The sequence below is a fragment of the Schistocerca cancellata genome, chromosome 2, assembly GCF_023864275.1.
Source record: "Schistocerca cancellata isolate TAMUIC-IGC-003103 chromosome 2, iqSchCanc2.1, whole genome shotgun sequence".
Taxonomy (NCBI): Eukaryota; Metazoa; Arthropoda; class Insecta; order Orthoptera; family Acrididae; genus Schistocerca; species Schistocerca cancellata.
Window position 1 is genome coordinate 928,507,714 of NC_064627.1, and position 26,656 is coordinate 928,534,369.

The window sequence follows — 26,656 nt, forward strand, 5'->3', positions numbered from 1 at the left end:
AGCTATTTCTGCCATCAGCCAGAAAGCAATGGAGAATGTACTGACCATGATTTCCAGACTGCAAGTCCACATTACTCTTCATACTCACTGAAAGAAAATGTTTCTATTTGCTATTTAATCAGTGGAATCAGGAACTATGACTACAAATAAGAGTTTTGATTGTAACTGATTAATATATTCAGTAAAAGTTCATATGCACAAAATATAGTAATATTTATTCTGATAATGACAGCAGTAATAATAATAATAAGAAGAAGAATAAGAATAAGAATAATAATGTCCCTACTAGAAACAGCACTATTAACAGTTCAGAGGAGGCCTCTATGGGAAGTTCCAAGAAGTATTGTCTATCACCCTGACTTCTAATCATCAATTGCCTTAAAACTGGAAAATAATCTTGCCACTTGCCACACAGTTATGTCAACATTACAAGCAGCACACAAAAAGTTACTTCCGTGAAAACTAAGCAATCCTCGTGAGTTCACTTCCTACTTCTACCAAAAATGCATTTGCTTGCTGCCTGGCTGTGATGTCATATGAGGTACAACACACACAGGCATTTGACTGACACAGGCAGATTGATATCCCAGAACAAAGTGTTTCTTCTTACTGCCTCTGTGGCTGCATTTATATACGGGCACAGCAGACTGCCAAACATCTGCTATCAACCACTCTAGGCACAGGTAGCAGAATCTAAATGGCCCTTTTCTCAACCACATACACTCCTGGAAATTGAAATAAGAACACCGTGAATTCATTGTCCCAGGAAGGGGAAACTTTATTGACACATTCCTGGGGTCAGATACATCACATGATCACACTGACAGAACCACAGGCACATAGACACAGGCAACAGAGCATGCACAATGTCGGCACTAGTACAGTGTATATCCACCTTTCGCAGCAATGCAGGCTGCTATTCTCCCATGGAGACGATCGTAGAGATGCTGGATGTAGTCCTGTGGAACGGCTTGCCATGCCATTTCCACCTGGCACATCAGTTGGACCAGCGTTCGTGCTGGACGTGCAGACCGCGTGAGACGACGCTTCATCCAGTCCCAAACATGCTCAATGGGGGACAGATCCGGAGATCTTGCTGGCCAGGGTAGTTGACTTACACCTTCTAGAGCGTGTTGGGTGGCACGGGGTACATGCGGACGTGCATTGTCCTGTTGGAACAGCAAGTTCCCTTGCCGGTCTAGGAATGGTAGAACGATGGGTTCGATGACGGTTTGGATGTACCGTGCACTATTCAGTGTCCCCTCGACGATCACCAGTGGTGTACGGCCAGTGTAGGAGATGGCTCCCCACACCATGATGCCGGGTGTTGGCCCTGTGTGCCTCGGTCGTATGCAGTCCTGATTGTGGCGCTCACCTGCACGGCGCCAAACATGCATACGACCATCATTGGCACCAAGGCAGAAGCGACTCTCATCGCTGAAGACGACACGTCTCCATTCGTCCCTCCATTCATGCCTGTCGCGACACCACTGGAGGTGGGCTGCACGATGTTGGGGCGTGAGCGGAAGACGGCCTAACGGTGTGCGGGACTGTAGCCCAGCTTCATGGAGACGGTTGCGAATGGTCCTCGCCGATACCCCAGGAGCAACAGTGTCCCTAATTTGCTGGGAAGTGGCGGTGCGGTCCCCTACGGCACTGCGTAGGATCCTACGGTCTTGGCGTGCATCCGTGCGTCGCTGCGGTCCGGTCCGGTCGACGGGCACGTGCACCTTCCGCCGACCACTGGCGACAACATCGATGTACTGTGGAGACCTCACGCCCCACGTGTTGAGCAATTCGGCAGTACGTCCACCCGGCCTCCCGCATGCCCACTATACGCCCTCGCTCAAAGTCCGTCAACTGCACATACGGTTCACGTCCACGCTGTCGCGGCATGCTACCAGTGTTAAAGACTGCGATGGAGCTCCGTATGCCATGGCAAACTGGCTGACACTGATGGCGGCGGTGCACAAATGCTGCGCAGCTAGCGCCATTCGACGGCCAACACCGCGGTTCCTGGTGTGTCCGCTGTGCCGTGCGTGTGATCATTGCTTGTACAGCCCTCTCGCAGTGTCCGGAGCAAGTATGGTGGGTCTGACACACCGGTGTCAATGTGTTCTTTTTTCCATTTCCAGGAGTGTATTAATTAATAACTCTGTTGTTTAACAATTTACAATCTTCTTAGTTTTTATATTTTAAGTTAAGTTTGCTTTAGTTACTGAAATAGTTTTAGCTTCCTGCATTCAAATTTTGCTGGCTAGAATGTTTAGGATGGAACTGATAGTAGAACATGAACTCTTAACTGCCACTTTTAGATTCCATGTAATGATTGTTATTTACACTAAAGTCTTGAAACTTGATACAGCTGTATTATTTCATCAATGTAATTGAGTGCTATAATTAATACTTTCTGTGACAAATACAAATGATATTTTATCTATTATGAATAGCGACATTTTTGTTCCAGATTTTTTTTTTTTTTTGTAAAGACTTGAAAACTAATACAGATAGCTTCTTGGTGTCACCTACTTAATGTTTTTATGTCAAATTGCAGCTACATATGAATTTTCATCTTTCTGAGTCTAAAGTTTAGTGCCGCCAAATTGTCATAAAAACACCAATTTTGAACAAAATATTGCTCAAATCAAGTTGAGACTAGTAACTTTTGATTGTGACATACATTTGCACATTACGAATAATTTTTAGCTTTCTAGCTTCGTTATTTAACACCACTTATTTTTTCCTAAAATAATTTATTTAGTAAAACATATTAATTTGACCATTCTGAGACTTCACAATGCTAACATTAATATACTGCAGCATACACTGACAAAGTTTGGAAAAATTATTTCAATTTTTTAATTACACTCTTAGGTTATGGAGCAATCCTTTGTATGCTATGTACAGGCATTTAATGATGACGTGGCACTGGTAGTAATGAACTGGGGTAAGTACTGGCTCACTCACTTTCCTCTGTATCTCTCACAATGATACAGCACTTGTTTCACCACACCTTGATGAAAATAGTTCACGTGGGCACTGCATTTTTTATGGGATCAACCAGCTATCAGCTGCTCTTTCAGGGTACCAAATCTGCTGGATACCATGATGGTTTCACATGCCTCTGTGGTGACCAAAGGTTCAAACTGCACAGCTGATTTGGAAAGTGGTGTTGAGTTGATGATGATTGAGGAGCCTGCAAATATTGCCTCTATGGAAGCAAACCACTGCCAGATGGTCATGGGAGTCTAAAAACATCAGGGCTGTCTGCAGAGATGGGGGTGCACTGGAGCAGTGGCAGTCCCTGTGAACTGCACCCAGTGGCTGAGGAATGTGTGAAACCTGACCATATGCATCTGATAATCAGGGGAAGGTGGGTTTGGTTGATGCCTGGGACCGAAGCTGAAGGTAGCGGTAAGCCGAGAATGGACTTGCCCTGCAATATGATGTTTCATACACTCTGTTAACACTGGAATGACAGAGTAGTGTGCTGCACTGTGCATGGGACCCAGTGTGTCGAGTGCTAGCTGGGTGGTGGGGGAACTTGACATAAGCAGCCTGCCATAGAGTGGAGCTTGATCGAGGGAGAGAGTGGTTCATTTGGGGGTCAGCAGCGTTGGAATTGGTTTGTCAATGAACAAGACAGGTGGATACCATCAGTCTGCTAAGCTGGAGGATAAAACAAACAGGTAAAGCATGAGAAGAATATAACAAAAAAGATGTGAATTCAAAACTGGAGTGTACACGTTTGTAAGTGTCTGGACTAACAATTTCCAAAGAGATGGATACGATGTGATGGACCAACCAAGGGGCTACAACAGTTTCCAGACATAGTCCCTGTGAATTTCTTCTTGTGGGATTTCAGGAAAGGCTTTGCATATGTATTGTCTGTGTGTATCCTTGGTGATATCTACAGAAGAACTGTGGATGCAATAGCCTCCATCACTCCAGACATGCTTGTGCACACTTAGGTTGAGACAGAATATCGTCTAGACATTTAGAAGTTACCGCAGGACTGCTACGGTCGCAGGTTCGAATCCTGCCTCAGGCATGGGTGTGTGTGTTGTCCTTAGGTTAGTTAGGTCTAAGTAGTTCTAAGTTCTAGGGGACTTATGACCTAAGATGTTGAGTCCCATAGTGCTCAGAGCCATTTGAACCATTTTAAAAGTTATGATAGGAGGCCATGCAGAAGTGGATTAATTTTTTTGTACAAAACTTTTTGAGTTACTTTACATGATGTCACAAACTGTAGACCTAAAAGTCTACATCTCATGGTTCATTTTTTAAATTGGATATGGAACTCAGGGAGGCTTCATGTGGAACCCCTGTATGTTTATTGATGACAGAGATGTTTCTTAGCGTTGAAATATATTGTATGGAGTAAGTGAATGGCAAACCAACAACAATGCTAGTTAGAAAAACAAATCAAGGAAAGTATATTAATGAAAATGGAGTTATTGGCCATAATTTTAGCAAGGACATTGGATGGACTTGTCTGCTTCTTTATTAAGGAAAGAACATCAGGATTCACCAGAAGTTATTTTGAGAAATTGCTCAAAACTAAATAATGATGACCTGTTGGGATCAAAGTCCTATTGCAATGAATCTTGCTGAATATAGTGTTCTTGATGTTCTGCACATACTGTACAACACTAACAGCAGCAAGTAAGTCATTATAAAAACATGTAATCCTGTAAGATAACATGTTTCCATCCAGCAAGTTTAAATGGATAACTAAAGCAGTGTTTTTACATTTTTAGCTGCTGTCTACATTATTTAATCTGATGAAAATTAGTCTCATACCAAAAGGAAATAAGTCTTACTTAACAACATTAGGACTTTCTTTACACAGATATTAATGCCACAACTAAAATCATTCAAGTCTATAGTCACTTACTGACCTTATAAATACTGAAGGTAAACTTTTGGTTTCCTTGACATATTGTTTGGAGAGCATTTTCTATGCATTCAGTTGCCATGTTTGAGCACCTGCAACAGAAAAGATGGCTGATAAAAAAAACTGTTCTACATATGACAAAGAGCTGTGAAACATAGCTTTGTGGTTTATTGTTTGGTGGAAGATGTATGCATGTAGTATCAGGGCACTCAATATTTTGGGCAGTAGTGTAGATATTTTCATTGCGCTCAAAATGTGAAGAAGAAATGCTGATATTTTCCTTTCTGTAGTTAATGAAAAAGAGAGTATTATTGGCACCTTCTGTACCATGTAGAATCTGTGCTATCAACAAAAACTTCTAAAACTAGCTGGTCAACCACCATAGCATTTTTGTTAATTTTCCATCCCTCCTGAATTTATGTTGACCAAAAATGACAGGTATTCTATGCCCATCATCTAAAAGTGTGACAAAAAGGTGCTTTTTTTCCTATGGAGATACTGTGTTTTTAAATAACAAAGGCACAAATTTTTTTATCGTAATGCAAACTGAAAGATTATGGGATTTTAATAGACCAGAAGTATTTCTAACAGGCATGAAACAGACAACTTTGGAGTTGATTCCACACAATTGTCTGACTCAACCAATATATGTTTTATGTTTTACTCGTCAACAAGATTTTTCTATGTTTTTGAATTGAATGGACTCCCATTAAGAAAGAATTGCCAGCTAAGCTTTTGAAATAGTTCTGAATGATCTTTCATATGATTTTTCTTATTTATTGCTTTCTTTAAAGGATGTCTTTAAAGGATGTAATAAACTTAGAAAATAAATCCACCATGCCAAATATATATAGCTGTATGCCCCTTCTGCTTTGGGTAGTTGTCCAAACAAGTTAGTTCCTAGTAAATTCATCAGCTTTTTTGGGGTAACACCCCGTGAATATCCCTTACATGTTTGATTGAAGACTTTTACAAGCTGGCAGCTGTCACAAGTAGCTAAGCACTTTCTGAATCTCTTAGCAATGTTGTATGCATTTTCTTGTAACATTTGAATGTGCTTCAATGATGCACAATGTCCAAAACTTTCATGTGTGTATTTTATTAGAGTTTCAGTATGTTGTTCTGGCCAATGAACTTCCTCACCATTACCATCTGGACTATGTCTTCAAAACAAAATTGCCTTATATATTTAATAAAATTGCTGGCTTTTTCATATCTCTTCCTTCCTAAATAGCTTTTTACCAGTTTCCGGTTTTCATTATGATTCTAATTTCTTCAAAATTGGTTATAAATTTTTCTAAGATCCTTTTCATCCTTTACACCATTTTTGTACATTATTTTGTAACTTCTCTCTACTTCTTCAATACCATTCTCATCTTCATACCCCCACTGGTAACCTAATTAAACATCTACAATAACATTCTATTTTCCTTTCATGTATTTCACAGAACAATAAAACTATTGCAAACAGGCCGCATGCCTTGTAATTCTACTGTGGTATAATTTGCACTCTTGGATATAACATAGAGCTTTGTAATCAGTATAGACTATGATTTTGTTTCCAAGTAAATAACTGAAGGGTCCAGGATAAGAATGAGTTAAGTACAGTTTTATAAATTTTACAGGACATTAATATTCCTGTTCAAATCTTTTCTTGATCTTATAGCTACGTAACAATATACATTTATTTTACAAACTTACAAATCTTGAGTAATATTCTATAAATATACACTGAAGCACCAAAGGAACTGTGTATTAAAATACAGAGGTATGTTAACAGGCAGAATACGGTGCTGTGGTCCACAGTGCATATGTAAAACAACAACTGTCTGGTGCAGTTGTAAGATCAGTCACTGCTGTTACAATGGCAGGTTATCAAGATTTAAGTGAGTCTGAACATGGTGTTATAGTTGGTGCACAAGTGATGTGACACAGCATCTCTGAGGTACCAATGAAGTGCGGATTTTCCCATACAACCATTTCATGAGTGTACTATAAATGTCAGGAAACAATGACATTGGGCTCTTGATGAATGGAAATTTGTTGCCTGGTTGGGTGAGTCTCATTTCAAATTGTATCAAGTGGATGGACGTGTACATGTATGGAGACAATCTCATGAATCCATGGGCCCTGCATGTCAGCAGGGGACTGTTCAAGGAGGTGGAGACTCTGTAATGGCGTGGGGTGTGTGTAGTTGGAGTGTTATGGGACTCCTGATACGTCTAGATACAACATATATGTAAACACCCTGTCTGATCACCTGCATCTGTTTATGTCCACTGTGCATTCCGATGGAATTGGACAATTCCAGCAGGTCGATGCAACACCCCACATGCCATGTTGTGTTGCAGTACTTCATGCTCGTGGGTGCTGTATTCTCACTTAAGAGACTATATATTGATGTGTTCAATAGATATGGAACTTTGTACTGTTTTATATTTCATTTCGTACCTTTCTGTACTCTATATAGAATAACATCACCTTGATATGTGGTACAACATTTGTTTAGTGTCCATGGCAATGGGTAGTGGGCTTACAGAGAACATCTTGTGTTAGATGTTAGGCACATTTAATAACTCATTGTAATTGCAAAGTGTGCAAAATCTTACATATAATACAACTTATATAAAAATACAGACAATTTAGATATAGCAATCTTTAATTCTTTTGATCTTTATTGTGCTAGCTAAGTGGGAGATGTCTCACAATAAATGGTAAGTCATTATATTTTATTTCCGAGATATTGACTTTGATGCTGCCTTTGGAAATGTCACATCTCTAACTGTTAACATCTCTGGTTCTCTTTCTCATAATGTGTGTTTTAAACAGCTCATGTCAGTCTGCATTTTAAGTGTTATAGTGTAACAAAGCAATTTATTTTGTCAATTGTGTGTGTGTGTGTGTGTGTGTGTGTGTGTGTGTGTGTGATGGTACTTTAGGCATGATGGTACTTTACTGGGATGTTGATGCAGCTGACTACAGTTTTCATCATTTCTGAGAGCCATAGTTTCCCAAAATGTAGCTGCCCAGATTGAATAGACACTTCCTGTATATAGACACTGTTACAACATAAACATTACATTTTCCAATGCATTTTAAAATATTTTGACGTCATAGATTTGATAAAGTAATTGATTTCAGTCTAACAGTGTTTTTTCTTGTATCTAACCTCTGCTAGGTCCTAGATAATTGATGTAAATGTCACACTGTTCACACTGTTGACATGTTTTACAGAGTTTTTAGAATATTGTGACATCATAGTGTTCACAGTAGAATAGTAAGTAAGTGCAGGTATAAAATTTTGTTAGAAACCATCTGAGACATCACAAAGTGAGGCGAGTCTACCAGCTACACTATGGTGTTGTAACCGAACATCAATGCAAGAGGCCAAAAGTACAAACAAGCTGGAAGCTCATTTCATCAGACTGTGTTAATTAGAAGCCAACAACAATAGATACAGCACTTTGACAGCAGTGCAGGGCAGACAGAACACTCTACTGTAATGAGTTCAAAATGTAGCATCTTCACCAAGAGATGTCATAAGATGCCTTCCAGGATGCCTTTGATCAAGTGTGGTAGTGCAGTGGTTAGCACACTGGACTCACATTCAGGAGGACAATGGTTCAAACCTGTGTCCAGCCATCCTGATTTAGGTTTTCCGTAATTTCCCTAAACTTCTTAAGGCAAATGCAGGGATGGTTCCTTCAAAAGTGCACAACTGCTTTCCTTCCCCATCCTTCCCTAATCTTGAGTTTGTGCAGCATCTCTAACGACCTCATTGTCAATGAGATGTTGAACACTAACTTCCACCTCCACCAGGATGTCTTTGCACAAAGGAATGTTTTGTAAACCTGAAGTTGAACACTAGAGGAGCTGAGAGTGCTGATAGGCTCAGAAAACAACACCACATTTAGACACCAGTGTATCTCTGGTGGTGGATGGGAGGGGGAAATCATGTCATCCCCTGCTATAAAACTTCCGCATTCCTCAGGTTCATTCTCAAAGTGAGGCATTCTTTATGCATCATGGATACCAGTAAAAGACCAGCTCTATTATGTTGTTGGATGCTCTGATAAATCCAGCAAGTCTCTACAAGTTGCAGACATATTGGAGTCCACTGCTACAAGTCCACAGCTGTCTTCCTGTGGAGAGAACTTCTGATTTTCCAAGCCGCAATCCTTCCGATCACAACAATGAGGATGGTGTCCAGGCTGATCTTCTATGGATGAAGAAATGACCTGCCCACCTGCAAGCTGTTCAACTTGGGTGTTGAGTGCCTGTCTTGCCACTTTGGGGCAATACAAGTACCACCTTATCGGGTGTATACTGGTACCATGTGTTACTGATAAGTGCTCTACTTTCATGCCATCTCGACAATGGACTACAAATGTATGCAGTATTCCGGAAGCAAGCTTAGGCCCAGTTTCCCTGATTGACAGCACCCAACAGACACCCACAGCTACACTGAGCTGTACAGATGCAAGACTGCCACATCTTCCTAAGGGGTATGGCATTGACCTCAGGTAATATCAGAGCCTGCACTTAGCAAGTTCCTTGCATGGTACTGACATACCACCTCAAACTTTCAAGCAACATGGTCTCAGCATGGTTGCTATTAGGCGGCACTGAGAAGATGGTATGATCATGTAACTTTTGCCAATTAATGATTGTTAACTGAATGATGTTTCATTGGCTCTCCAGCACTCTACAGCATCACTCACCCCTGCTCTTCACTCCACCTCAGCTCAGACAGTAACACTTGAGTCATGGTGTCAAGAAGGGGAGCTGACACATAACATTAACATCAGCAGTGTTTCTGCCACACTACATTCATGTCACAAAGTGGCTCTTACATGCTGCCTGGTGCTGGGAGAAATTACAGTCCTACACGTTGGGCACCTGAGGTACTGACATCAGTTGTCACTGCCATCGATGAGCCACACTTGTAAATGAGCAGCCATGAGCACCTGTCATCATGCGGTGCAGTGGGTAAACCAATTTTTGTTGGACTTTTTTCTTTTTCTTTTGTTTTGGGGCCATGTTGAATTGGAAGGATCTGCATAGTAACTTGAAAGTGGCATTGTATAGACCACAAGAACCTGCAGACTTATCACAGTTCACAGATAACTGTAGGGAAGAATATTTACACCTGACTGCATGGCAATCTTATAATTTATCAGGGCATGAATTACCATGTACTAAGGCAGTGTCAGTAACATGTGAAAGTTGTAGAGATCTGGCTATGAAGCATGGTGGTGCAGCTAGTCTCTGTGGGCCATGATACAGAAAAAAGATTAATATAGTTATTTTTGCTTATTGGTATTGTGTTGGTACAAAGGGATTCCACTTGTTGTCAAGTGTAGTTCAAAAAGGAGGTTATGGAATGAGCAGAAATGCATTCAGTAACTTCAAGTGAAGCCACTGAAGTTTTGAAAAATCAGGTAGCTGAGTTACTTCAGGACGAAACACAATGGAGCCAGGCTAGCAGAGAAATGAAAAGGGAACTAGAAGCATTAAATGCAGCAACTGGGCTGATGCTAGCACAAGGAGGGTATAGCAAGACCCTAGTTAGCATAAGAAGTCCATCTATTGATCCTATGGCAGCCACTCTCATTACATGTTTCTTTGGGAAAACATCCAAGGAGGCTTGCGGGCCTCAGCGATACAGATAGCTGTACTGTAGGTGCAACCACAACGGAGGGGTATCTGTTGAGAGGTCAGACAAACGTGTGGTTCCTGAAGAGAAGCAGCAGCCTTTTCAGTAGTTGCAGGGGAAATAGTCTGGATGACTGACTGATCTGGCCTTGTAACACTAACCAAAACGGCCTTGCTGTGCTGGTACTGCGAACAGCTGGAAACAAGGAGAAACTACAGCCGTAATGCTTCCTGAGGGCATGCAGCTTTACTGTATGGTAAAAAGATAATGGCATCCTCTTGGGTAAAATATTCCGGAGGTAAAATAGTCCCCCACTTGGATCTCTGGGTGGGGACTACTCAAGAGGACATCGTTAGAAGGAGAAAGAAAACTGGCGTTCTACGGATCGGAGTGTGGAATGTCAGATCCCTTAATTGGGCAGGTAGGTTAGAAAATTTAAAAAGGGAAATGGATAGGTTAAAGTTAGATACAGTGGGAATTAGTGAAGTTTGGTGGCAGGAGGAACAAGTCTTCTGGTCAAGTGAATACAGGGTTATAAATACAAAATCAAATAGGGGTAATGCAGGAGTAGGTTTAATAATGAATAAAAAATAGGAATGTGGATAAGCTACTACAAACAGCATAGTGAATGCATTATTGTGGCCATTCGAATTTTGCACAGAGCACAACTTTAGTGCTAACACTTGGTTCAAGAGTTATAAAAGAAAGTTGTATACATGGAAGAAGCCTGGAGATACTGAAAGGTTTCAGATAGATTATATAATGATAAGACTGAGATTTAGGAAACAGATTTTAAATTGTAAGACATTTCCAGGGGCAGATGTGGTCTCTGACCACAATCTAATGGTTATGAACTGTAGATTAAAACTGAAGAAACTGCAAAAAGTTGGGTATTTAAGGAGATGGGACCTGGATAAACTGACAGAACCAGAGGTTGTACAGAGTTTCAGGGAGGGCATTAGGGAAAGATTGACAAGAATGGGGGAAAGAAGTACAGTAGAAGAAGAATGGGTAGCTTTGAGAGATGAAGTAGTGAAGGCAGCAAAGGATCAAGTAGGTAAAAAGACAAGTGCTAATAGAAATAGGGCTAATAGAAATCCTTGAGTAACAGAAGAAATATTGAATTTGATTGATGAAAGGAGAAAATATAAAAATACTGTAAATGAAGCAGGCAAAAAGGAATACAAGCATCTCAAAAATGAGATCAACAGGAAGTGTAAAATGACTAAGCAGGGATGGCTAGAGGGCAAATGTAAGGATGTAGAGGTGTATATCACTAGGGGTAAGATAGATACTGCCTACCGGAAAATTAAAGAGACCTTTGGAGAAAAGAGTACCACTTGCATATCAAGAGCTCAGATGGAGACCCAGTTCTAAGCAAAGAAGGGAAAGCACAAAGGTGGAAGGAGTATGTGGAGGGTCTATACAAGAGCACTGTTCTTGAGGACAATATTATGGAAACGGAAGAGGATGTAGATGAAGATGAAATGGGAGATATGATACTGCGTGAAGAGTTTGACAGAGCACTGTAAGACCTAAGTCGAAACAAGGTCCCTGGAGTAGACAACATCCCATTAGAACTACTGATAGCCTTGGGAGAGCCAGCCCTGACAAAACTCTACCATCTGGTGAGCAAGATGTATGAGACAGGCGAAATACCCTCAGACTTCAAGAAGAACATATTAATTCCAATCCCAAAGAAAGCAGTTGTTGACTCATGTGAAAATTACTGAACTATCAGATTAATAAGCCACGGCTGCCAAACACTAACACAAATTCTTTACAGACGATTGGAAAAACTGGTAGAAGCTGACCTCGGGGACGATCAGTTTGGATTCTGTAGAAATGTAGGAACACGTGAGGCAATACTGACCCTACAACTTATCTTAGAAGAAAGATTAAGGAAAGACACACCTACATTTCTAGCATTTGTAGACTTAGAGAAAGCTTTTGACAATGCTGACTGGAATACTCTCTTTCAAATTCTGAAGGTGGCGGGGGAAAATACTGGGAGCAAAAGGCTATTTACAATTTGTACAGAAAGCAGATGGCAGTTACAAGAGTCGAGGGACATGAAAGGGAAGCAGTGGTTGGGAAGGGAGTGAGACAGGGTTGTAGCCTATCCCTGATGTTATTCAATCTGTATATTGAGCAAGCAGTAAAGGAAACAAAACAAAAATTCAGAGTAGGAATTAAAATCCATGGAGAAGAAATAAAAACTTTGAGGTTCGCTGGTGACATTGTAATTCTCTCAGAGACAGTAAAGAACCTGGAAGAGCAGCTGAACGGAATGGACAGTGTCTTGAAAAGAGGATACAAGACAAACATCAACAATAGCAAAATGAGGATAATGGAATGTAGTCGAATTAAATCAGGTGATGCTGAGGGAATTAGATTAGGAAATGCGACACTTAAAGTAGTAAATGAGTTTTGCTGTTTGGGGAGCAAAATAACTGATGATAGTCGAAGTAGAGAGGATATAATATGTACACTGGCAATGGCAAGAAAAGCGTTCCTGAAGAAGAGAAATTTGTTAACATTGAGTATAGATTTAAGTGTCAGGAAGTCGTTTCTGAAAGTATTTGTATGGAGTGTAGCCATGTATGGAAGTGAAATGTGGACGATAAATAGTTTAGACAAAAATAGAATAGAAGCTTTAGAAATGTGGTGCTACAGAAGAATGCTGAAGATTAGATGGGTAGACCACATATCTAACGAGGAGATATTGACTAGAATTGGGTGAAGAGAAATTTGTGGCACAACTTGACTAGAGGAAGGGATCGATTGGTGGGACATATTCTGAGGCATCAAAGGATCACTAATTTAGTATTGTAGGGCAGCACGGAGGGTAAAAATTGTTTTAGAGGGAGACCAAGAGATGAATACACTAAACAGATTCAGAAGGGTGTAGGTTGCAGTAGGTACTGGGAGATGAAGATGCTTGCACAGGGTAGAGTAGCATGGAGAGCTGCATCAAACCAGTCTCTGGACTGAAGACCACAACACCAACATCCAAGGATGCACCACCTTTTCTGGGTGATGTTAGTGAAGCAGGAAGCAGCTTGGTTAGTGAACTGGTCTAATGTTATATGGTTGACATGTGACGCTTAAATGTATGTCCTACACTGTGAAACCCTTACTGAAGCACAAACATTTAGACAGCTGTCTGATGTACCAACCCAACGCTTTCATAAGAAAAATAGTGCTAGATTTTTCAAAGAAAGGCACATAGGGTTAATGCAGAAGTATAATAAGACAGCAGAAGCAGTCTCTGACAGGATACGTATGCTGAACTCATAGCCTTACAAATTAAGGCGCAAGGCAGAGGTGGACAGATTCCTCAGACAGGAAACAGAAATTAGGGTGTTGGATGCATTCTTGATGGGTATTTCAGTAAATATGTCATGAAGGATGAGAATGGAGATGAAGGTCTCTGCTATCAGAATTGCCACACCTTTAGGAGAATAGATTTTGTGTCTCAGAAATGGAATGACTGGGGTGTTCTCTGTCATCAAATGCTACAGATGTGGACAAAGAGGCTACACGAAGAGACAATGTCTCCATCCACAGTGCTTTGAATGTGGTGAGATTGGCCATAAGGTGCATGACTGCAGAAATAGTAAGCAGGAGAAGCGCAATAAGAAGCATTCATTATACGCAAATGGGTGAGCCTTGACCATCGGACGTCATTCCCAATATAATGGTACACTGCAAGGATAAGTTCAGAGACAAATTGTTTCTTGATTGGTGTAGGAGGGAATAAGGAGCATAATTTCTTGTTGGACACAGGTGCACATCTGTCAGTTGTTAGTTCGGACCTCTTAGGTAGGAAGAGATTTCAGTCCTCACTATATAGGTTACACAGAGTGGGCAACAATGAGGTATACTCATTGGGGAACAACACTACTCATCTTTAGCATTGGGACTCATAGGTTTAAGGAGCCTATGGATGTGCTGGCACTCATTCGTTAGTGTGCAGTTCCCAGACCCGGTTAATCATCACTTAATGATTGATCATTTGTGACATATGACTGAACTTGAGGGAACTTTGTTTTCATTAGGGGAGAAACCTGCTCCTGAAACAATGTCCCAAGATGGGCCTCTCATGAAGGTAGTACCAACTAGACTATGTACATGTACACTAAAAGTTAATTTGTGGGATAACATACCAGCAGGTGCAGGAAAATTGTATGTATGGACTTGCCAAGGATATACTGTGCATGATAGGACCATTGGCATGCAGCAAAAAGTAAAATAAGTCACACTGTATGGTGCACAGGAGCATAATATGTGTTGCAGATATAGGTGGAGAATCTATGTCTAAGTTTAGACAATTTTGGCATGGATGAGGTGAATCTGCCAAAGGGCCTAATGGTTCCCAGTTTGAACGTGTTGGAAGAAGATGATACAACAGTTCAGGTGACGACTGCAGCCACAAGCTCACCGTTAACAGTTCTGCACCACATCATGAAGTTAAACACTCACAAAGAAAAAATAGAGAAGACATGGAAGCTTTATTGCTTGGACTCACAGAGTTGTTCAACCCTGTGGATCCTTTATCAGTGACATTAATTACACAGCATAGGATACCAACAGGAGGCAATGCTCCAGTATATTAAAAAAAACCATACTGGTTTCCACAGCAATTGCAGCTGCTAGTGGAGAAATTCACTGACCAGCAGTTGACTACAAAATCACTAAGGATAGTGATACTCCATGGGGTGCAAGCATCATTATGCCCAAAAATGCATCTGATGGTACCAGAAAATTCAGGTTCTGTTGCAATTATCACTTCTTAAATGTTAAAACTGTCACCAAAAGGGAAATGCTGAAGCAGGTAATCGACCAGGTGCCAAGGACATTGTTAGGGAAAGGAGAGGCTGAATAAACGATGATGGAAAACTTCTGAAGATAGTGTTTGGAAGAGAAGATGAGAAAGATATTTGATATTCAAATACCACACTTGGCCAGGTACAAACAGTAGCAGACATTACAAGGAGTAAGGTGGAATGGCAAACCACCCAACTGATGAGAGTGGAACTAGCTACACTAAATAACACAAGAGTGGTACAGGAATTGTCAACAGCTTTAAGGCAGTATGATAGAAGCACTAAGTATATTATAAACAAAGAACCTAAAAGGATACAGAAACAACAACTATAAATATATGGGTAGACAGTTGTAGCCAGAATGCCATGGATTTTGACAGATAGTATCCAAGATGCAAGACTGAAGGTAGTAACATTGCAGGAATCTGTTTTCCAGGCCATACATGGACCATTGCCACCACAGCAGTTCTTAGCAGAACTAAGAGAAGTGCAAAAAGATTTTATAACTGGGCTACAGTATATAGTGAACCCAACTGAGAACATCTTAGCATTATTTTAGCACATCTCAGTAGATGGAGTCAGAACAGATGGAGTGTGAGTACAGGTGTCAATATGTTTTCTGGTAGTAGACTAAAATGCTCTGTCAACATTTTATTATACACCCTCACTCTGTAAAATGGAACATGGTAGGAAAATGGTAAAGATACACGCTAGTGAAGTGCTGGCAATTTCAGAGAACAGAGAAAGATACGTGCTGATGCCCACAGAAGTGTTACAGGATTACCAGCTGGACGGTATTATGGTCTATCCAAATGGCATTGTCCTGCGTGCCACTCACATATGTGAGGTATGACTGTTCCTTGGAAAATCTGATGATACTGAATGCCAGATGGAAGTATGACCCCTTATCATCATTGCCCAAGAATGGGCTCGCATTGGATATATTTATTATGCACTACATAGATCATGATTTTGAGTTGCTATAAGAAAGGAAAGTCATGGGGTATGTCCAGAATGGAATTAAAAATAGTAGAATAGTAATAAATGAACAGTTTAAGTTAAAGCCAGAGCAACATTTCACTTACCAGCATAAGTTACAGATACAATACTAATCGAGTTGACACACTATTTTCTGTCTTGGGCAGAAAAGCCATTACAGATTCTGCCAGTCCAAAACCTAAAATTTTTAAATGACTTCCTAAAACCAGATATCCTTTGCTCTGTAGATCAACTAACAGCATCACACAAGGGGCAGATTTCCACAAAACACATGTTAGAACACATCAAACAGTATTGTGAAAAGCATTGTAATCAGATTATAAACACAAGCATTTCAGCTACAAGTACTATATAGGTTCTGTTCACCCTTAGTGTAATCTACATTCGCTATAAGAAACTAATTCCACAACTAATTTCTGCACATGAGTTACATATTCTTTGATTTGGCAATATGACAGGAAATACTATGGAGTAATTAGAGTGAATCATAGATATAAGCATTAGGAAGTGGGAGTAACAAACTAATTAGGAATTAGTTAAATATTAAAAGGGGTTCGAGATTTGTGAGATTGATTTTTATAACAATGATATCCCATGAAGGATGGATTAACAACACATGTAGACTAGTAGGAAGGTGTGAGAATTCAGGCTGAATTTTAAAAAGCATGGGGGAATTTTGTACAGTAGAATATCAAGTAAGCAAGGCAATAAATTTTGTTAAGAACTGATGGAGATGCCACTAAGTGGGGCACATCCACTGGCTACGAAAAACAGTTGTAACTGAATGTCAACATGAAAGGCCCAAAGAACAAACAAGCTGGGAGCTATTTCATCACACTATGGACAATGAAGCCAAGAACAATGGATTCAACACTTTAACAACAGCGCAGAGCAGAGCGAATGCTCTACTGTAACGAGGCTAAATGTAGTCACTACACTTAGAGATGTCATAAGAAAGCCTTTCTGGATGCCTTTGCGTAAGGGAACATTCTGAAGTCCTGAAGTCAAACACTAGAGCAGCCAAGAGCGCTGACAGGCTATGAAAATGAGAGCATATTCGGTCATCAGTGTGTACGAATCGGGGTAGGGGGTAATCATGTCATCACTTGTTACAAAACCTCCACCCTCCTCAAACTCATTCTCAGAATGAGGACATTCCATCTGCATGACAGATACCGATGGAAGATCGGCTCTATTAAGTTTCAGGATGCTCTGGTGACTTCAGTAAGTGTCTAAAAGCTGCTGGCAACTTGGAGTCCACTGCTGCAAGTCCACAGCCGAAGGCATTGAGGAAAGTTCTGAAAGTTCTGATGTGCAAGCTGCAGTCCAGTCGGTCATATTGATGACTGACTGAATATGAGGGGTGGGCCAATCTTCTGTGGATGAAGAACAGATCTACCCTTCTGCAAGTTGTTCAGATTGGGCGCTGGATGCCTGTGTCGTTACTATTGGACAGTAGAAGCATCACCTTACTGGCTGTATGTTGGGACCACCACTCAGACTGTCCTTTGTGTTGCTGTCGAGTCTTCCACCTTCACGCCATCTCGACAACTGGCTGCAGCATATTCTGAGAATGAGCCTAAGCACAGTTTCATTGATTGAGAACAGGGGGATTCCAATAGATGTTCACAGCCACACTGGGCTAGATGCAAGGCCACCGCACCCTCCTAAGGGATCCGGCACTGACCACAGGCAATGCCAGAGCCTACATTCGGGAAGTTCCTCGCCTGACACTGACGTGCCATTTTGGCCTTTCTAGCAGTGGGGATTCAGCACAGTTGGTGCTAGGTAGTGCCGGGAAGAAGAGAGATTGTTTGTACTACTATTGTCAGTAAATGATTGTTAACTGAATGTTATTTCATTACCACTCTGGCACTCCACAGGATCACACAACCTGTTCTTCACTCGACCTACTGATAACAATATGACCCTGGCTCTGGCCATAAAAATAGATTTGGAGAATAGTACACAAGACACGTTCTATAAAGCTTTTTGGGTGTTATGCTACCATAGTTCTGATTGAAAATTTCGTCGATAGCCTCCAACTGACCTGTGTCATTTGTAATAATAGCAATAACTGGCAATCAGTACCTTACATTATTTTTTTTCTAGTGAATAACATTATGCATTATCTATGACCCTCCTCAAATGGTGCTTGAGAACAATTTAAATGTGGAAATATGTCATTTGAGGGTGTATTGTGACTTGCATCAAGAGCAGGCCTAATCAGTTACATTCAGACTATCAATCTGCCTGCATACTTGCCTGCTTAGCGTAGTATTTTAGCTAACACATTTTTTTCTGCAGTTGTAAGCCTGGTCAGGTTAATTTTACGGCATCGAGATTCCTTAGGACCAACTTTCAAAATATCAACTGTTATTAGACGTGAATAGCTACCATTGGTGTACATACTTTAGAAATGCGGAGACTATTTTGATAACTATGTGTATATGTGAAAACTGACATTACAACACATGCTCTTTCTTTACATTGCAGACGCCCTTTTGCAGACATTTTAGAATATTGTGACAAGTGTCACTGATGGGAGAATGGTTGGAAAGAATATTGAAGTTTTTGAGAAGCAACATGGAACTGGAAAATAATTAATTTACGACTCTGTTGCGTTTTAAACCAAGGGTCGTACTTATAAACGAACAATTACCGTATTTAATCTGTTGGCGACAATATGAACTCAAGGTACCGTACAACAAACAAACAATCCACTTTTTCAACAGTGCCACTATCACTTGGCAACAGTAAGATGTTGTGGTATGTATGCGGACACCCCAAAAACATACGTTTATCATGTTAGGTGCATTATGCTACCACCTAATTCCAGGTACTAAATATCAGCGACCTCAGTAGTCATTAGACATCGTGAGAGAGTAGAATGAGTTACTGCGCAGAACTCACGGACTTCAAACGTGGTCAGGTGATTGTGGGTCACTTGTGACAGACGTCTGTACGCAAGGTTTCCACACTCCTAAACATCCCTAGGTCCACTGCTTCCAATGTGATAGTGAAGTGGAAACAGGCAGGGACATGTATAGCTCAAAAGCGTACAGGCTGTTGACTGTTGACTGACAGAGACCGCCGACAGTTGAAGAGGATCGTAATTTGTAATAGGCAGACATCTATCCAGACCATCACACAGGAATTCCAAACTGCTTCAGGATCCACTGCAAGTACTATGACAGCTAGGTGGAAGGAATTAGAATTACTGCTTCTACACTGGCTATAATTTCTTCCGTGGGCACAACGTCTAGTAGACAGAAGAAGAAGTTTGATAATTTGCTACCTAATCAGACTGTTCGGCATTTAGACGTTTCCCGGACCGTTATCAATTTGTCCAAACGTTCGTTATCTGACGATGAGACATCTGTGCTTGCCAAGGGAGGAAATTTTGCTGTTAGTCCGCGCTTTGTGCCCACGGAAGAAATTATGGCCAGTGTAGAAGCAGGAATTCGCAGTGTGGATTCTGTAACAGCTGAAGAAATCCGTATAGAAACAGTGAGAATATTAGCCAATGCAAAACCGCCGAAAAGTAATATAACTGTGTGTGAGAGAAGAGCTTTAAAACTCCTGAATGATGACGATAGTATTTTGGTTCTCCCAGCTGACAAAGGAAGCGCAACGGTGGTTATGGATGTGGCCGACTATCAGAGTAAAATTACTGATCCACTGGATCCGCAAGCAGATAGGAAGCTGAATGAGGACCCCACTAACAACGTTCTCAGAACTATGGCGCGGTTAATAAAAAAATCCTCCTTTGAAGAGAGTGTACAGAAAGGTCTCTGCAATTCGGTTGCGCTACCACCGAGGCTTTATGGATTGCCCAAAATTCATAAAGAAAATGTGCCGTTAAGACCGATACTAAGTGCCGATGATTACCAAAAACACAAAGAAAGATATATAAATGTCCAGTAAACTAGATTAAAAACCAGCAGTGTCTTATCTCAGTGAGTGAGCAACTTGAAATTTTGAGCACAAGGCAGGAGTATATAGTGGAACTATGGCTCAAGTTGAAAAAAGTAGTTGACCATGCACTGGAATGATATGTACCCACTAGAACAGTTCATAATGGAAGGGACGCTCCATGGTAACAGTCACTGTAAACAATCTTCTAAGGGAACAGAGATTACTGCATAATTGGTGCGAAACAAATCATAGGACTATAGATAGAGAAGCGCTGAATGAACGTATTTGGTTATCAAGAGTGATGCCTTCAATGACTACCGTAGCAGAATACTGTCAAATCATATTTCACAATCCCAAAGAAATTCTCGTCGTATCTAAAGGCTGTTAGTGGCGCCGAAGTTAGTGTCCAGTCCCTAATGAATAAGACAGGAACTGAAACTGAGGGTAGCAAAGCAAAAGCTGAAATGTTTTTAACTCCATTTTCAAATGCTCCTTTACAAAGGAAAACCCACGACAATTGCCCGAATTTAATCCTCGTACCACGGAAAAGATGAATGAAATAAGTATTAGCGTCAGCGGTGTTGAGAAATCGTTAAAATTAAACAACACTCCAGGCCCTGATGGAAACCCTGTCTGATTCTATACTGAATTTGGGGCTGAGTTAGCCCCTCTTCTAACTATAATCTATCGTAGATCTCTAGAATAAAAAAACTGTGCTCAGTTCTTGGAAAAAAACACAGGTCACACCCGTCTACAACAAGGGTAGTAGAAGTGATCTACACAACTACCGTCCAATATCATTGACACTGATTTGTTGCAGTATCTTAGAACACACTCTGAACTCAAATATAATGGGGTAATGAATTACTCAATGCCAATCAACATGGATTCCGAAAATATCGATCATGTGAAAGCCACCTCGCACTTTTCTCACATACTGAAAGCTTTGGGTCAAGGCAGTCAGGCAGATGCAGTATTTCTTGATTTCGGAAAATCATTTGACTCAGTAGCACACATGCGCTTACTATCAAAAGTACGATTGCATGGAGTGTCAGGTGAAATTTGTGAGTGGATTGAGGACTTTTTGGTAGGGAGGACACAGTATGGTATCTTGGATTGACAGTCATTATCGAACGTAGATGTAACTTCCCGTGTGGCCCAGGGAAATGTGTTGGGTCCTTTGCTGTTGATGTTGTAAGTTGTATGTTAAAAACCTTGCAGATAATATTAATAGTAACCGTAGACTTTTTGCAGATGACGCAATTGTCTACGATGAAGTACTGTTTGAGAGAAGTTGCGTAAATATTCAGTCAGATCTTTATAAGATTTCAAAGTGGTGCAAAGATTGACAGCTTGCTTTAAATGTTCAGAAATGAAAAACTGCGATCTCCACAAAATGAAAGAAATGTAGTATCCTATGTGTATAATATCAGAGAGTCGCTGTTGGAATCAGCCAACTCATATAAATACCTTGCTGTAACGCTTTGTAGACATATGAAATGTACTGGAATGATCCGGTAGGTTCAGTTGTAGGTAAAGCTCGTGGTAGACTTCAGTTTATTGGTAGAATACTGGCGAAGTACAATCACTCTACAAAGGAGATTGCTTACAAATCACTCGTGCGACTGCTTCTAGAATATTGCGTGGGACCCATACTAAATAGGACTAACAGGGATATTGAAGGTATACAGAGGACAGCACGAATGGCTACAGGTTTATTTGAGCTCTAGGAGAGTGTCACTCGGGTACTAAAGGAATTGAACTGGCAGACTTTTGAAGATGGACGTAAACTGTCCCGAGAAAGTCTATTAACCAAGTTTCAAGAACAGGCTTTAAATGACGCTAGGAATATACTACAACCTCCTACGTATCGCTCACATAGGGATCGTGAGGATAAAATTAGAATAATTGCTGCACACACAGATTCTTTCAATCATTCTTCCCGTGCTCCATAAGTGAATGGAACGGAAAGAGACCCTAATAACATAAAATGATAGGTACCCTCTGCCATGCACCTCACGATGGTTTGCAAAGTATAGATGTAGATGTAGATAAAGAGCTGAACATGTATCCTGCTTTTATTTTCTTTTTCTCTGAAGATACTACCATACGAATAAGAGTGGCCGGAAAGTCAAAGGCAATACGAGAACATCTGCAGCCTTAATATTTACCAACACTAACTGAATAATGCTGGATGAAAAAAACTGATCGTTATTGGGGACCATGGAATCTATCAAACCGCACTGGTAGATTTGACGGAAAGCACATCAGGCTTACCTCCTGGTATTTCAGGATCAAAATTTTGTAATTTTCCAGTCCATAACTTTGTTAGCTGTTTTTAGATGCTGATGGATTATTTTTCCAGATGGCATCGGGGAGTATCACCTCACGAGTGATACAAGTGTATTAAAACAAAATTGTTTTAGTAAAGCATTGTTTGGAAGTGCGCTTCCACTTCGGCCTCAAACTTTCGCCGGAAGAAGGCTGCAAATGTCGTTATTGTTGTGGTGTGGATGAAGCTTTTCCTGTCACAAGACACATAATTCTGTTTAGTTTATATCTTCATTCTCTTCTATAGACAAATTAAATGAATTTCACTTACCGTAATTCTCCATGACATTTCACTTGCAATCCTTACTCCTACTTTATTTTGAAGGTTCCTACTGCTGTATTTAGCACTGTTGTGATCGGAAGTACGTGGATATTTTTGCACTAGACAAACAAAAATTAATACTGAATTCGAGGCCCTTCTCATTTTGCTGGGTACAGAGACAATCGTACAACCACAGCGGAAACGTTCGTGTACTTCAGTAGTACAGACGTGGCGCATAGAAAAACGTGGAGCACACAACATTCTTCATCTCGCCGACAGCCTTAATATAGTGCGCATATACTATTGTTAAACGCCTTGTTGTGTGATAAATGTTTCGAAATCATTGCCTCAATGCCATCTGCAGGCCCTCAAAAAAGATCGCCGAATATATGAAGTACTTGTTGTAGTCTGATCAAAGGTCAGTATGGGGCTACCCCAGTCCTCGTCCTGGCCCTCACCGGCCTGTATATATAGCTACTAAGGTGCAAAAAAGAACTCATTATGATCTTGAAAAGCGACATCTATAAAACTATAATTACTAGTTTTCAGCAAATTCACAATGACGAATTTTTCTGAAAACTTAGAAAAATTATAGTTTTCCTACAATGTCGAGCCATGTAAGTCATATAAAACGTATACATACTGTTTCAGTGAACATGTCTCTCCTTCCAAACAACTAACGATTCTGCTTCAAGGCTATATTGAAATTAAGACAAATGCACCAATCGTGTAACAAGACCGCGTTTTGGGGTGGAGGTAGTCCCAATGATCTGCTGTACGAAACTGAACAAATACTCTCTACGCACCAGGCCCGTGCATAACTATATTGGGTATGGGAAATCTACAGAGAAAAACAATAGGGACACCATTGTTGTGTAAGCTTTCGCATGTGTAGCGGCACCACCATTTAGCGTAGGGAAAGTTAGTTTTGTGCAATATTTTGAGCACACGTTACAGCAAGGTGCAGGCCAGATTGCAGTGACTTACACATACCAAGAGTTGCGAAGTAGAATAGAGGCCACAGGGCCGTCAAAGTGCTGAAAGAGTATATACAGGGTTATTACAAATGATTGAAGCGATTTCACAGCTCTACAATAACTTTATTATTTGAGATATTTTCAAAATGCTTTGTACACACGTACAAAAACTCAAAAAGTTTTTTTAGGCATTCACAAATGTTCGATATGTGCCCCTTTAGTGATTCGGCAGACATCAAGCCGATAATCAAGTTCCTCCCACACTCGGCGCAGCATGTCCCCATCAATGAGTTCGAAAGCATCGTTGATGCGAGCTCGCAGTTCTGGCATGTTTCTTGGTAGAGGAGGTTTAAACACTGAATCTTTCACATAACCCCACAGAAAGAAATCGCGCCGGCCGGTCTGGCCGTGCGGTTAAAGGCGCTTCAGTCTGGAACCGCGTGACCGCTCCGGTCGCAGGTTCGAATCCTGCCTCGGGCATGGATGTGTGTGATGTCCTTAGGTTAGTTAGGTTTAAGTAGTTCTACGTTCTAGGGGACTGATGACCACAGATGTTAAGTCCCATAGTGCTCGGAGCCATTTGAAAGAAATCGCATGGGATTGAGTCGGGAGAGCGTGGAGGCCATGACATGAATTGCTGATAATGATCTCCACCACGACCGATCCATCGGTTTTCCAATCTCCTGTTTAAGAAATGCCGAACATCATGATGGAAGTGCGGTGGAGCACCATCGTGTTGAAAAATGAAGTCGGCGCTGTCGGTCTCCAGTTGTGGCATGAGCCAATTTTCCACGGGCTACGCGTGAAACTTGCCCGCACGCGTTCAACCGTTTGTTCGCTCACTGCAGGCCGACCCGTTGATTTCCCCTTACAGAGGCATCCAGAAGCTTTAAACTGCGCATACCATCGCCGAATGGAGTTAGCAGTTGGTGGATCTTTGTTGAACTTCTTCCTGAAATGTCGTTGCACTGTTATGACTGACTGATGTGAGTGCATTTCAAGCACGACATACGCTTTCTCGGCTCCTGTCGCCATTTTGTCTCACTGCGCTCTCGAGCGCTCTGACGGCAGAAACCTGAAGTGCGGCCTCAGCCAAACAAAACTTTATGAGGTTTTCTACGTGTCTGTAGTGTGTCGTGACCATATGTCAATGAATGGATCTACAGTGAATTTATGAAATCGCTTCAACCATTTGTAATAGCCCTGTACATAGCAATCTTGTATATCGCAAATCACAGGCAGAAGGGACCCACTGGCCAACCTAGTGTGTTCTGATTACGTGACACGAAGCAGTGCATATGGCAAAACAGAGGCAAACAGTCGCGTATAAATAGGTGCGGGTTTCTAACGAGATTCATTCAAGTGTGGCAGCTCTCCTGGATGGCAAGGAGTGTCACACCACCAGGTACATGCAGCAGCAGATGGGGTGCCAGCTTTCCAGTCCACGGCAGGTCGCTGGTTCGACCCTCTGAGGCTGACGCGGCGTCCGTAGCCAGCCAGCAGCAGGCCACTCTGCAGCTCACTACCACGGGCAGTCATCCTGGCTTCCAACACACGCTGGAGGCATCCCGAGGTTCGGGCAGCAGTCTCAGCCACGCCGGCGAGAAGCACGCCGAGCGGCGCTGAGTCAGTAGGGACGAAGACCGCCGAGTCAACTGCCGGCATCCTGATGATGCCTAACTCCGCTAGTGTACAAAGCCGACACACAGAGAGTGCGTGGGTCACTGAGGCAGCCATTCCACACCAAGCCGTTCCACAGACAGCAAAGTGGTGTCCTCAGCATTGCGGGACCCAGTGATGCAAACCGAGGGGAACATGGCACTGTAGTTGGAAACAATAAATCACTTGGAATGGTGCCGTCTACCTCTTCCCGCTACATCTGGTCATCCTGATACATTCGGTGGCAGAAGTTGCCACTACACATCTGTCTTGTGTTTAGGTCACCTGAGGACTGCAGCTGCGATGATGGATATGGCGTAAGTTCCTGCGAACAGTGTGACACCCGTGCAGACACAAGATTTGCAGTGATTGTTAAGGTCGTAGATTTTTCTCATTAAAGTTTCCTACTTTATGGCGGAATTGCCTAAATCTGCAGTTTAGAGGAATCACTGCAACCGTTTCCATACGTATATGATAATTCTGTGATGAGCAGGGGCAGCTTCATAGGTAGTATGTATTTGCTGGTTTCAAGAGGCACGTTTCGCCATGAGCGCTCTCGTGGTAGTTTTTTGAAGCTTGGAGCCAACTGTGGATTTGCACCATCTGTCCTCATAAGCGCTGTCTGAAAGGCTCGGCCATTGATTTTATATGCTTTGTATAGCCGAGGTGGTGCCACAGCTAGTCTGACTCAGAGCTTGACGTTCCTTCCGACAGAGAGCTGTAAAGTGCAGGATCTACAGAAGCACGATCTGCCATCTAGCGATCATGTTGGAAGACATCGGGCACAGATTTTTTAAAATCCATACATAGTATTCCTGTTTATACTCATTACGTTCGTGTAATGCAGTTATCTAGAAACACGTTGCTGCAACTGCAAGGTGGGGTAATTGACCGTACGTAGCTGTCTGCACAGTGTTATCTGCAACGGAAAATTCAGTTGACTGTGAAAATAGCAAACATGAACAAAGTAAATGAGTTATTAAAAACGCCATTTAGCGACAAGACTCTCAGCTAGAAAACACTAGGTAGGCCACACCCAAATCAGAATCTGTAGCAGCAAACAAAAAGTCGATGCCGTAAGTTCGATCCACAAATTTACCAAAAGTAGAAATGGATTTGTGGTTGTGA

General features: G+C 41.5%; 1 protein-coding gene across 1 annotated transcript in view; it reads right to left on the reverse strand.

Moving 5' to 3' along the window:
- Positions 1 to 26,656, reverse strand: part of LOC126162880 (serpin B6-like) — a 282,449-nt gene that overhangs the window by 195,212 nt on the left and 60,581 nt on the right. Inside the window, exon 2 of the mRNA XM_049919674.1 lies at positions 4,902 to 4,989. Coding sequence (XP_049775631.1) covers positions 4,902 to 4,979 — 78 coding nt within the window. The 5' untranslated portion in view covers positions 4,980 to 4,989. The remainder of the gene's footprint in view (positions 1 to 4,901; positions 4,990 to 26,656) is intronic.